At 42.0% G+C, this 13,783-nt stretch overlaps 1 protein-coding gene across 5 annotated transcripts in view; it reads right to left on the reverse strand.

The window, feature by feature from the left end:
• The window catches only part of LOC117464452 (calcium/calmodulin-dependent protein kinase type II subunit gamma), a 34,429-nt gene that overhangs the window by 16,318 nt on the left and 4,328 nt on the right, over positions 1-13,783 (reverse strand). For all 5 annotated transcript variants that reach the window (XM_034106889.2, XM_034106890.2, XM_034106892.2 and 2 more), the window contains exons 3-11: positions 11,672-11,731; positions 6,688-6,742; positions 6,285-6,350; positions 4,232-4,304; positions 2,595-2,697; positions 1,785-1,868; positions 1,447-1,541; positions 920-1,042; positions 633-716 (exon numbers count right to left, since the gene is read on the reverse strand). In XM_034106889.2, coding sequence (XP_033962780.1) covers positions 633-716; positions 920-1,042; positions 1,447-1,541; positions 1,785-1,868; positions 2,595-2,697; positions 4,232-4,304; positions 6,285-6,350; positions 6,688-6,742; positions 11,672-11,731 — 743 coding nt within the window. The remainder of the gene's footprint in view (positions 1-632; positions 717-919; positions 1,043-1,446; positions 1,542-1,784; positions 1,869-2,594; positions 2,698-4,231; positions 4,305-6,284; positions 6,351-6,687; positions 6,743-11,671; positions 11,732-13,783) is intronic.

Below are 13,783 nucleotides of genomic sequence, written 5' to 3' on the forward strand. Positions count from 1 at the left end.
TGCTTCTTTAACAGATCCGTTCAACGTCTAAATTCGGTCAAGGCTGGGTTTTCTTTTTGTTCTGTCAAACGGAATCAAATAATTAAAAATACATTGTATGTATTGCATCATCAGTGATGATTCACGGCTAACTGTAAGTCTTCACATCTCCAAGACCCGTTACATATTCGTCTATGCAAATGAATTGAACTGATGTGAAAAAAAGAACAGCTGCTACTTGATCCATTATTTTGCATGCATGGCTGTAAATGCAAACTAAAGCAACTGGAGCTGGGTATCGCTTGAATGTTCCAACGCCGCAGCTGAGAGGATACCAGTTTCTGTGCCCATGCCAAAGTAATGTTTTCTTTGAAACGTTACTTGTATGAATATATTTCTATTTTATTTAGAAAAGTACTGAATAAAATAGTCTAAAATGAATACACATTTTGTTTAAAATCAGGAATTGCTCAACACTGTTTGATACATTAAGCTGGGGTACCAAAAAAGCGCATTAAGTGTATAAGTAGTAGGAAGACTGACTTCTGTAGGACAAAGTAAGTAGATTTACAAATAGTAATACTTTGCACAAAAGAGAAAGATGTGGCTGTAACTTATCAAGGGGTTCTAAAAACTGAGTTCAAGATGGGTACCTTAAGTTTTCGGCGAGCGTTGAACTTGCGGAGACACTCGACAGTTTCCTGTCTGTGCATCATGGATGCCACTGTAGAGCGGTGCTGCAGGAGGACAAAAACAAAATAATTCATTTAAAACAAACTGTGTCTGTGTGTGAATCCGTCTGCACAGAATTATAGTTATGTGAAGGTTATGTAACATGAATTCCCTACGTAGTGTGGTTATGTTTGTAAATACTTCAATGCGGTTTGATCATCCCGTGTGATTCCAGTCATTCTTTGAGGTGGGTTAGGTGAATACTTACGCAGACCCATGGGTGCTTCAGGGCCTGTTCGGCAGTGATCCTCTTGGCGGGGTTAATGGTCAACATCTGGTTGATCAGGTTCTTTGCCTCTGGAGTCACTGTGTCCCACTCTGGGGAAGGGAACTGGGGAACATTGAGAAAGTAGGTGCGACAGTTGGGAAGGAAGGAAGGTGGAATTGAAAACAATTCAGATTTCCTGAAGGATTGTTTTGGAGTCTGCATGTTGCTGGCTAATCCACACCATCTGGGCACCGAGTCTTGAGTTGATTTTATAAAACTGCTAATTTTCTTTTTGGATTAGAAGAACACATGCTTCTGTTGAAATTCATAAAACCATTTTTTATTAACGGTTAATCCCCTACACACACGCACCCACGCAAGCAATGCGTCAGGGAGGCCCTGATACGATCAATAGCTTTGGACCTGCTTTCAATTGGACACTATTAAACATTAAAAAACTGCTTAGCAAACCCCTGCACTGCACCCTTCACAAGAATACACCCAACACACACACAGAGTACACTTACATCGTATGCTCCAGCTTTAATCTGCTGATAGAGTTTGTGTTGATCTTCATCCCAGAAGGGAGGATATCCCACTAACAAGATATAGAGGATAACACCTGACAGAGTGCAAAGTGGAAAAGAGATCATGTTACAATCCTTAAATGATTTTCATTTAAATAAGAGAAGGGAATTTTATTCATACAAAATATTTCATTTCAAGTTTTAAGATTGTACTTCACATTCAAATGCATTGGCAGTTTAGTGTATAAAACACTATTCCTAAGTCATTCATATTTCACATTCATAGGTCGGAAGTATTGCTGTTGCAACAGGTTTAATGAACAAAAGTGTCGACTCACCGCAAGCCCATATGTCCACGGGCTTGCCGTAGGGGTCCTTCCTCAGCACTTCAGGGGAGAGATAGCCAGGGGTGCCCGCAAACCCTGCCCGCCAGACAAACCAGAGGACACAATTAACTTTTATTACAATTCTGATGAAGGCTATTTTTGTGCAGCTATGCGAATGGTTCGGATGATAGCGACCTGTTGGACTCCAGTGTGAGACCAGATTATGACAGTGTAGAGTCACAAGCAAAGGCCTGTTAATCATCTTGGCCTCGCCGGGAGTCGGCCAAATACTGGCAGCTAGGCTGTTCGCCAAGACACAATGGCCTTGGCATGAACTGGACAGTGTCTGCGAGCCTCTGAGGCAATGCTCACAAATATTCTTTGGCTTAGACAAGCCAATGTCTACACATATGCTAAAACATAAAACCTTTCAATTGTTACACACCCATATCGAACAACAGATCAGGTAATGGTCCAGTTTGGGCTGAGCAATACATCATTTTTGGTCATGAGGACGTACCTTTTGCAATAAACTCATAAATGCATTGTAAAAGACTGCGATACTGCTCTCTAGAATTTCAGAAGGAAACTGCACATACAAATGAGACCACATTTGTGATCATATCTTTTTTATTGGTGCTTTTTGGTTTCAGTCCATTGTTCAATTTGCCAATAAAAGAATGTTAGAAATAATATTTGTACAGCAGATAGACATAACTGTTCAATATCTACATCATAATAATGTAATTATTCCACAAATTAAATGCATATTTGCCACATATTGTGACGAATGTGTGTGTGTCACTGTTTATGTTTTCTTACCGAACCAAGCCTGCTGGTCTCCTTGCACTTCAATAGCAAGGCCAAAGTCTGCCAGCTTCACTGCAGCTCCCTTCATCTTACTGGCCAACAACAGGTTCTCAGGCTGAGACACACACACAAACACACAACACACACACACACACATGGTGAAACAGAATGTATGACAAGAGATCAAGACAGTGAGAGACTGATAGTGACAGGCACTCTTCAGTTAAGCTCTTTCTTAGCAATATTTATATTTGATGTATTCAACACAGCTCGTGTGGGGGTGGGGTAACAAAAAAAAGGTGTGAGAAAGCGATGGAGAGACGGAGGATGTGGAGAGAGAATGAGTGGTTGTGAATCTCCACAGCGCCTTATATGGGCATGGGTCCGTAGCCATGGAAACCACTCGGGGAGTCATTTAGGCAGCGCTGCAGACTGCATGCTAAATGGAAAGTGTACTTAGCGAGAGGCAGTGTGTGTGGCAGCATTCTAAATGGCCGTTGTTTGGGCAGTGGGACATACATGGCCGCAGTAAAAGTACACTCGGGATAAAAGGCCAACAAATCAGACAGCCAGCGATCGAGGTAATAGCGTTATTCTCCGACGCAGAGCGCACACACACACGCAGAGCCCGCCCACACATATCCAAGACATCCCTCGAGGTTGTTTTTTCTCCCCAACCTTGAGGTCTCTGCTCGAAAATGGAACAAATTCAACACATATTATTATGGTCTGTCCTTCCTAGCAGAATTATTATCATCGCCTTAAACTGTGTTAAGGCTGAAACTGGAGGTGGCAGGCGCGCTAGTCCTCCACTCTTTGCATCTGAGCCTATCAGCAATTTGGCACAACTCAAGCCCCTCCCCCGCTGTTCCATGGGTGGGTGTGATGTCACATGGGTTGTCCTGGCAACTCCTGAGGTTCATCTATGCCTTCACCTCCTCTCTTCCAATAGACACCCTTCACAACTGCACAGTGTGTGTGTGTGTGTGTGTGTGTGTGTGTGTGTGTGTGCTGTGCGAGTCCTTGCCATAGGTTAGAGACGGACCCCTCCACGTGATCATGACTCACCATCTCTGTGTGCTCAACATGTGAACACGTATGCTCGCTGCCACACACACACACACACACACACACACACACACACACACACACACACACACACACACACACACACACACACACACACACACACACACACACACACACACACACACACACACACACACACACACACACACACACACACACACACACACACACACACACACACACACACACACACACACACACACACACACACACACACACACACACACACACACACACACACACACACACACACACACACACACACACACACACACACACACACACACACACACACACACACACACACACACACACACACACACACACACACACACACACACAGTGCTCTGTTCACAGACAGACACGCTGACAGAGATGAGAACAGATAGAGGGTAAAAAGTGTCGATGGGAGAGGGGACGCGGGGGGAAATAAAAGAGATAGCCGCAGAAAATGCAGAGAAAGCGAGAGGGATAGAGCAACCAAGAGCCATCTGTGTGTTGCCATGGCTACGAGCAGAGGTGTGTGTGTGTGGTTGTCACAGCAACGGGCAGCCACTCACCTTGAGGTCTCTGTGCACAATATCATGCTGGTGGATATGATTGACACTCTCCAAGATCTGACTAATGCAATGACTACGAAGAAAGGGAGACAAAGAGAGGGAGACGTGTCAGTCACTGCGCTTCATCACAAACATCACACATGTACACCGCCGGGGCTTCAGCGACAAGCACGTTTTAAAGCCGATGCATGTCGTTGGGAGGGAAAAACGTCATTCTTCAATACAATTAATTACATGACTAGATATTTTGTAACGTTTTTGGGGGTTGTTTTAAGCTTCTGTTGGATAGTGAGGAGACCGGACATGTCGGGAAAGGTAGATGGGGAATGACATGCGGCAAACACTCCGGTCAGCCGGGGATCGGACCGCTGCTCGGACGTGTGGTATATGTGCTAAACTTCTCTGCTATCGGGTTGCCCCACACGCTACATTTTAGGGGCTGTTTGATCAAGGTTGGGTTGGCCAAATGATGTCTGTGATGTGACTGTAAAATGAATTCCCTGATGAAGGTCACCATTGCCGAATTGTTAGCATGTTTGTTTGATATGGACAGAACAAAATGGTGGAATGGAGATTAGTCAACTTTCTGAGGAAGATATGTGGGTGTTCTACTTTTTTGTCTATGGGTATTCAAATTTGGAACCTTATGAATTTAGATGTATCACTAAAAGAATATTTAAAAGGGTCATCTGCCCTAGGACCTACAGTATTAGTGAAATAACTATTACAACGAGCATATATGAATCATTGTGTAGAGATCAATCTTTTACATTTAGGATATAGAGCCTGCAGAATTAGTTGACTGAGAGCAAATTAACAGTTTTAGGATGATGGTTAATTTGTTTTCCAAGCAAAAATGCTTCAACACGGCTTCTTGGATGTGAGGTTTTTATTGTGTAAAAATTAAATCATTGGATATGTTTCTTTTAAAATGTTCTTTAAGTGTTTAAAAAGTCAAACAGAAAAATCATGACCCCACAGGAGGCTTTAGGAAAATGTTATAGGGATGTTGGCGTACAAAATAATTGACATTTACAATCACTGTTATCTTTCAAAGACATATATACCGGGTTCTGTGGTTTGGACAATCAATACTAAGGAACATGTGTGGGAGGCTTCACACCACACAGTTAATAAATCTTTATCCCAGTAGCAATGTTAATAATGGGGGCGTCAATTCAGCTGCTACTAATACCATTATTTCTCTATTCTGGCCGGAGCGCATGCTTTCACACTTGTGACTTGAGAGTGTTAGCTCACCACGGGTCTTGTAAAATGTTCCTGCGTGCCAGCACCGACCACCTTATTACTGTCCTACGCTCCGTGGTGTCAGGCTCCACGACGACACTATCTGAGGCTCATGTTCACGTCTCATCCATGGAAAGGTTAGCGGGTCAAAGGTCGTGCCCAGCTAAAGAGAAGCTTAGTCCATGTTGGTTGGTTTGTGCGTGTGTGATTGTGCCTTTCCAAAGCCCCCCTCCCATGTACGGACAAAGACCCCCTAATCCAATTGTACGTCAGACTTCATGTTCTCCAGGAAAGGAGGATAACTCTGAGAAGGATGTGGTAGCGAGGAAGGAGAGAATGCTTAAATGTCGACAAAATGTCAGCAAATGGAAATCTGTCAAATCCACATTGAAAATCCACAGAGGCCAAGACGGCGTCATAATCGTTTTTTGTTTTTTTTACTATCAAGGATATTCCATTTACGATAAAAAGAAATAAAAATCTAATTCCTCACATTTAAGAAGTGGGGTATTCTGTCCTATTCTGTTATAAATGACCTAAAGAAGAATCGATGGGCGTTTGTTTCACTGCTTCTTCAGTGCAATGGGAGGATGGCGAGTGACGCATGTGCTGAGACAAGTAAATTGATGCACTTGTTGACAGGGGGGAGGGGGGGGGGGGGATTTTGCTGACAAGAATACAAGCAAACCAATTATATCCACCACTGTGTGCTCACACTGACATTAACGGGAGTTTTCATATCATTGAGATTACATTGTATGTTTGCAGCAGAGTGCACCAGAGCAGCTCCATATAAAGCGCTTACCTTGCATCTGCCTCACTGTAGTACTCCCGGGCTACAATGTCTTCAAAAAGCTCTCCTCCTGTCACCCTGGGAGGGGGAGGGAAGAAAGGAAAGAATGGAGAAAAGGGGGGAGGAAAGAAAGAAAAAGCCAAGAGAGAAATGTCTGTTAGCATAGACAAACACACTGCAGCAGCACACATGGGTAAAATGTCACGGTGTGTGTGTGTGTGTGTGTGTGTGTGTGTGTGTGTGTGTGTGTGTGTGTGTGTGTGTGTGTGTGTGTGTGTGTGTGTGTGTGTGTGTGTGTGTGTGTGTGTGTGTGTGTGTGTGTGTGTGTGTGTGTGTGTGTGTGTGTGTGTGTGTGTGTGTGTGTGTGTGTGTGTGTGTGTGTGTGTGTGTGTGTGTGTATTCAGAGTATACTCACAGGTCAAAGACTAGGTAATGGAAGCCTTCCTCTGAAATACTGTCATGGAGTCTCACTGCAAGAAAGAGGGTGGGCAGTGAGACAGGAGTCGGTGTATAAGAATTAAAGAGTTGCTGCAGTGTTTAGTCTGAGGCTACGAGATACAAATGGACCAAAGGCGGAGCTGGAGAAATGAATGTCAACTTTGTGGCCTATTATTTGTCTCACTGCAGTGTGTTGGGAAAGCACATCAGGATGTTGGGCAATCAAAGCACACACTTTGATAACTGAATGTCTTTTGTGTGAGTCCAAATTAAAAATGCATCTTTATATTGAAAGCTCTTCATGTAGCACATTTCGATATTGATGGGATGACTGCACTAAAGCAAACCATATTATTTCGATATGTAATGTAAGACGAGCTATTGTCTTGTCGGTAATGTAATAGGTGTTGTCTTTTATTGGTTGTAATGGCTTCATTAGAGTAAAGTGATGTATCGCAGCCATTACAACCTCACCACACTGTTCAGGGTCTCCTAATAGTTGCCTCTACCCACTCAATCATTATATTCATATTACTGATGGTTATTTATTAAAAATGTCATTGTGCAAATGTGTTGTGAAAGCACTGATAGTCAACCTTGCAATATATTTCCTCTGTAGCATCCAGCACTACTTCATACCTTTTAAGTGTTGTGTTTAATGTTCTTCAAACTGTAGTTACATCCTGTCATATGCAAAGCTTCATTTCACAAAGCTTATTATATCTTCTTCTACCCGTCCTTCCTGCAAACGTGCAGTCCAACACTTATTGTTGGGGTCTTTATTGAGCCCTTCATATTCATGTTTGCTTATAGCCAGAGAGAAGGTGGACAGTATGGCAGCAATATTCATATGTGAATGATGGAATGTAAGTGCCATGTTTGACCATTTAACCTCCATAAAGGCTACAAGAAAATGTTTAAAGATATTTTTAGTGAAAAAAGCGTAAACCGCAAGAAATGTATGTCGACAGACAACAGGAAATAAGGGAGATAGATGGGTATGACAAGCAACATAGGATTCCGGTCAAATCAAAGCTTGTGGTTATAAAAAGTGATTTGAACCATTACTCCCCTGAGACCCCCCTGTATGAGGGTATTCTGCGCCATTCTCCTTAATAAGTTACTGACACTTCTAAAGGTCTGGGACCAGAGCAGGGGGTTATGTTTGGAATAGAAAAGAAAGACAGTTTAATAGAAACACAAGTGCTTGTTACCAGTAATGTTTTCTGATAACTGATGGAGATAAGTGAGGGTCAGTAATAGAAAAAGAAAAGTGGTGATTACAGTAATTGGCTCATAAAACCGTGGTACTGCGGTTTTACAGTATCATCCCAGCCCTGCTGTCGATAACTCAGAGGAGCGGCAGGATGGAGGCAGGAGCCGGCGTTAGAGCACGGGCCCGACACGCAGCTTCAGTTTAGTGTCGACGCGCCACAGCTATCGTTATGTAAAGTGAATATCAGTTGTATAATATGAAGTAGGATGGCCCTGCAGCAAGAAACGAGAGCGACTGCTCTTTCCTCCTCCTCCCTTCTTCTTGCTCTCCCTCCATCTGTCTCCTACTGCTCTCGTCTCTCCATCTGTCTCTTTTTTCGTGCCCTCTTTTGTACAAAGTTTGAATGCAGACGATGCCAAAATATGTCCCAAAAAAAAGCAGTGAGGACATTAGAGAAAGAGAGGGATCTATACGCAGAGAAGAGGAAAAGTAGGCGAGGAGCAAGTAAGAGCCTGGGGGGCCGCTAGAAATCTAGGACATGAGGACACGAGGAATAAGAATGAGAGGAGTGGGAAAGGTGTCATTGATTTTGTCATGTTTCTCCTTCCTGCCCTTTAACACCGTTCTACTCTAGACATCTCAATTAGAGCAGCACAATGCATTTCATTTTCTCAGCATCACTGCAATACATATTTCCAGGATTAACACGCTGTTACGCGCTGCGATATCAGAATGGTCAGAGTAATGAAACTCAGCTAGACAGCAGAGGACAGGAAAGGACTTTTTTCTTTTTTACAACATGTCTGAAAATGTCTCGTCTCGGAGCATGCGGAGCAGAGATGTGTCGTCAGCAGCGGGACGATAACCTTCCCTAACCTCATTCGGACTGCCTGTACCTTTCTGTGTTTAAAAGACGATAATAGCATCGACATGTTCTTTTGTTTCTGTTGCCACAACAACTGTACAACTTACTGGAAACATATTATAACCACAGCTAGCATTATACAAGCTGTTAGCGCCTTGATTCCAATGCAAAGTAGTAATGTTGAAATCAAATCCACATGCCATCACTTCTGCTGCATAGACTTTATAATATGTCTTTGTGTTCTCTAAACTAAAACAGATGTTTTTGTATGTATACAAACCTACTAATTAGAGCTGTCAAAATGTACGTGGTTTGTTTACATGACGGGTCATAACTCCTGCTATTAGGATACAATGTCACTCTCTGCCGCCATTGTGGTTTTCATGGACATTTCTCGTTTAGTTCGGCGTTACATTTTGCGTTCAATTCAAGAAGGTGTTAGGTGTTTGTTTCACAACTTAAATGAATTTTAGCATTCAAATGTCAGTATTTGTGTACGTTTCAATATATGTTGGAGTATTTTTTGACAACTGTACTACTATTTCAATTATTATTACTTGGCTTGTGTTGACAGGAGATCACATTAAATGCTGAACGTTGAGAAAATGATCTTAAATAAATGTTTCCCCCAGATAACCAGATAAAGAACTATATTGTATAGAACATCTGAAATGTGCTGCGTACTCTGCATTTAGAGGAGATGTTTCTGGTGCAGCAGGGAAAGTAATCAATGTTAATCGACACAAGGTACTCTGGCTTCTTCATTTAAAAGCAACACATGTTCCACTCCAACAAGTGTGAATAACCTACATCTCCATCCTCCTCCATGTGTCCGCTCACAAAATAATCTTATAAATTGAAATAAAATAATAAATAGTGTAGTCAGGTATTAAAAGGTATTAAATTTGACTTCAGGATTCCTGCATATGCCCTGTATTAAAACATCAAGTATATAACAAATAAAAAAAACTTACTGTTAGTAAGATCATACAATTATACATTTTGAAATTATGACATTTTCAAGCAAGTACACAACATTTTACAGTTGTTTTCCCATTGAATAATTCATGTCACTACATCATGATGGGACATGTAACTTTGTTATGTTATTTGTAATTAGCATCTCTGCCTCTTTCACACTCACGGATAGCTTTAATGATGCCAGAGAGCCAGACTCAGCTTTGTGATGCAGGCCTCTGCTTGCTTATAGCCCAGTCACCTTAATTCAGGGTTGCCAACTCTCACGCATCTGGCGTGTGACACACACTTTCACTCTCAATCTCACGCTCTCACGCTGCCCAAACTATTCTCACGCCAAAAACAAGAATACCGAAGACAAGAAACGGTTTTGAAAACTTTTGTCACGTAGTGATCGTCTTCTCAATAGAGCCTCTTTGATAATGTCTTCTGGCCAATCAGAATCACGATAACGGCGTGGTGTTGTTGCAGGAAGTCCCGGCGGAGAATACTTTTGCTGTAGGGCCACATCGATACAATATTACGTAATGAAATAAGACCCCACGGTTTGATGATTGATAGGTGTGTGGGCTGTCTTTCATGTTGACACACAGAACAATGGGGGCTATCCACCCTTATCCACAATGTAAAGTAATTCACAGCCTCTTCCCTCTTTTCTCTGTGAGGGACAGCAGGTTCAGCTTTCAGAACAAAGTAACAAAAAACTAAAATGGCATTCATTTTTTAAATATGTAGTAATAGATGTATTTATTTTTCTTCTCAAGAGAGTACCAGAATGTGTATTTTATGTTAGTATTTCAAAAAATCTCCTGGGGGAGAATCCCCCCAGACCCCCCTGCAGGGGTTGGGTTTTCAGCATGTCAACTCTTTCACTTGTGGAGAAATTGCAGGATTGGCTCCAGGTCGCCCTTTTTATTTACTACAAGACAAATGTGCCTTTTTGTTTGATACAGTTCAATTTGGATTGAGACCCGTATTGCGCAAGCGCAGATCTAAGATCGAGTAGAAATGATAAAAAGGTAAAAGTCTGCTGCTTATTGTTCTACTAGGCCAAAATAGAGTGTGTTAATTAATATGTTTGGCAGTTTGGAGTAAGTCTGTAGATTTGTTTGTGTGTGTGTTTCATGTATAGGCCTCTCACGATAATTAATTTTGTTGGATACATTTTCCCAGAAATTATTGCGATAAACGATAATATTGTCGGCACCGTTGTATGACCATTTTAGACCACTGACATAATGATAATATATAATATTAATTCAAGTACATCCTTTCAAACTGCTCGTCACATCCTCATGTAAATGGCAATTTATCGAGTTCATTTTTATTTATCGATCCTGCTATTGTTTAACCTCCAAGTAATTACATTCAATATATTTTAGAATTGACAGGAATTATACAGATTATAATTAATTTCAATACATACATTTAAAAAATATGAGTATTTAAATAAAATCAAATAGATGTAAATGCTTAAAAATAAACTCTACCATGATTCATCTCTGTGAGTGTACGATGATTGAATTAATTGCTTATCGCGACAGGCACACAATAAAACAGTGGAAATAAACATGTGTTTGACTTTCATTAGTGAATGAAACTGTGTGTCCTTTATAGTCCGTGTCCAATATTGTGTATTTGCATATATTGTATATATATCCTATATATATGCTAAGGTCCCGCTGCTGACACGATAGCAGTCATTTCGTGCGCATACAGTATGTGTATTTAAACCCATGATATCAAAATCTCACTCCAGCCAGGTGCCTAAAGTTGGCAACCCTGCCTTAATTATATAATTCAGGCTTGCAAACAAGTACTGTCGGCAGCTTATTCTTCTGACTCAAGTTACAGACACGACCACACATTACACATCACAAGGTCATGTGCAGAGAAACTCACCGATGTTGGGGTGCTTCAGCAGACGGCAGATACGAGCCTCTCGCTCCAGCTTCTGATGGTCTGAGAAAGGAAGAGTTACGGAGAAGTTAGATCACAGAGCAGCCACATATGTGTGGATCATTACCTGTTCAAACTACTGTGTTTAGCACAACAAGGTAAGAATGTTCATAAGTCCATTCAGGTGAAGAACAACAAGAGTATCACATTAGTAAACATAATACACTTACATCACTGCTGTAGGGGTCAGACAATATTACTTTCCATTATTACCACCCAATACTTCCACATTCCTGCAGTAAACATGAGTTGGCACAAATGGCCTACCACAATATAAACAATGTCTCATTGTTTTACATTTAAATAAGTCAATCTTATTTCATTGCAGAGCGAAGTTCCTCTTATGGGCTTTAGTCTTTCAGGAAAGCTGGTCAATTCCTGGATAGAATAAATCTACATTTTTCATCACAACAGTTTGTCTTGATCAAATAAAAGGCAGACAGGAAACCCTCATCTTCATCAAAACAGAAACATGGTATGGGTCAACCCGACGCCACAAATGCAGCAAAAAACACCGCATTTACTATAAAGATTATTTACAGAAATGTTTAAAGTTGATGTAGCACAAGTCTCAAAAATACTGTTGAAGTACAAGAATTCAAATATTAGAAAAGGGATGGGTTTATTTGTGAACAGATCAAGATCACTTTTGTATATGCAAAGGCAAATTTGGTGCGATGGCTCTAATCTATTTTGTACTACACTGGAACTCAGACGAGCCACATTTGCCTATAGGGTTACAGACTTAAGGTGCATTATCAAAACTCTGCTTCTCACAGGTATGGTTTTATCTCAGATTATTAAACCATTTGTAAAAAGGAAGGCTGTGTGAAGCAATGAGTGAACAGTAAACAAGTTTGTACTTGCAATTGTGCATGTGTTTGTGTGCAAAGAGTTTAGTGTGAAGTCGAGTTATAAAACAGTGTTTGCATTTCTGCTTCGGATATGTTAGCTAAAACAAAAACACACACACACCTCATGTCCAAACTAACATCCTTGTTTGAGGATTTTACTGAATCCTGTAGCAGTATGTGTGCCAACGCTTGTGTTTGTGCAGGATGTAACCACCACATGACTGCGTTAAAAGACTACTCCCTCCTAACACTTTGGGAGCCGTGCAGCTGAGGTCAGAGGTGACTTTGGGTAACTGCAGTGAAGATCCAGCATGACTCAGTGTGTGTGTGTATGTGTGTGTTTTACCACTGTGGTGAGGCCAACTCTGCCCCACAGCTCCACAGCGATTACACCAGCCTCACTAAGATGTGCATTCATTTCCCCAGTGCTGCAACAGCCTGAGATCACATTCACATGCTGTTGCTGAGCAATCATGTATCGACGTTCCCAACTGTTCTTCTCCAACTGCAATACAGCATGTACAGCATAACAACAGAACACGGGATCATACAAAAGCAGCGTCACTCTCTGCAACCTCACTGCATTGTTCTTCCCCTGGCTTTCTCTGACTTGTTGCTAGCTAGTTTAAAACGCTCTCATGCACGGTGCTACACACTCCACATCTCCCCTCCGCTAACCCCCCCGCTGTCTCCCTGCAGGTACAGATTTCCTTCATCCGAGAGAAAGCGAGTGAATAAGGGAGAGACCTGAACCTCTTTCTAATTACACCAGTGACGCAGGACTGAGAGACAGACACAGAGAAGGAGGGAGGATTACATGGACCGTCCATTTGCTAGAAGAGGATCACAGCTCCCCTGTGTTTGCGCGCGAGCATGTGTGCGCGTGCATGTGTTTGTGTATAGCCGTCTACCCTGGTGCAGTGTCACTGCAGCACTCACTAATTCATTCAATCTCCTTATTTGTTGGTGCGAGAGTGTGTGGTAGAAGACAGGAAAGAGAGGGCTGGAGGGTAATTACTGGCACTTCCTGCTGCTCTCTAATTGGCCATCTGCTTTGCAATGGGGCGGGCCTACAGCCATCTTACATCAGCTGAGGAGAATGCAGAGGGCCACACACACACACACACACACACACACACACACACACACACACACACACACACACACACACACACACACACACACACACACACACACACAA

Source organism: Pseudochaenichthys georgianus, chromosome 19 (assembly GCF_902827115.2).
Source record: "Pseudochaenichthys georgianus chromosome 19, fPseGeo1.2, whole genome shotgun sequence".
Lineage (NCBI taxonomy): Eukaryota > Metazoa > Chordata > Actinopteri > Perciformes > Channichthyidae > Pseudochaenichthys > Pseudochaenichthys georgianus.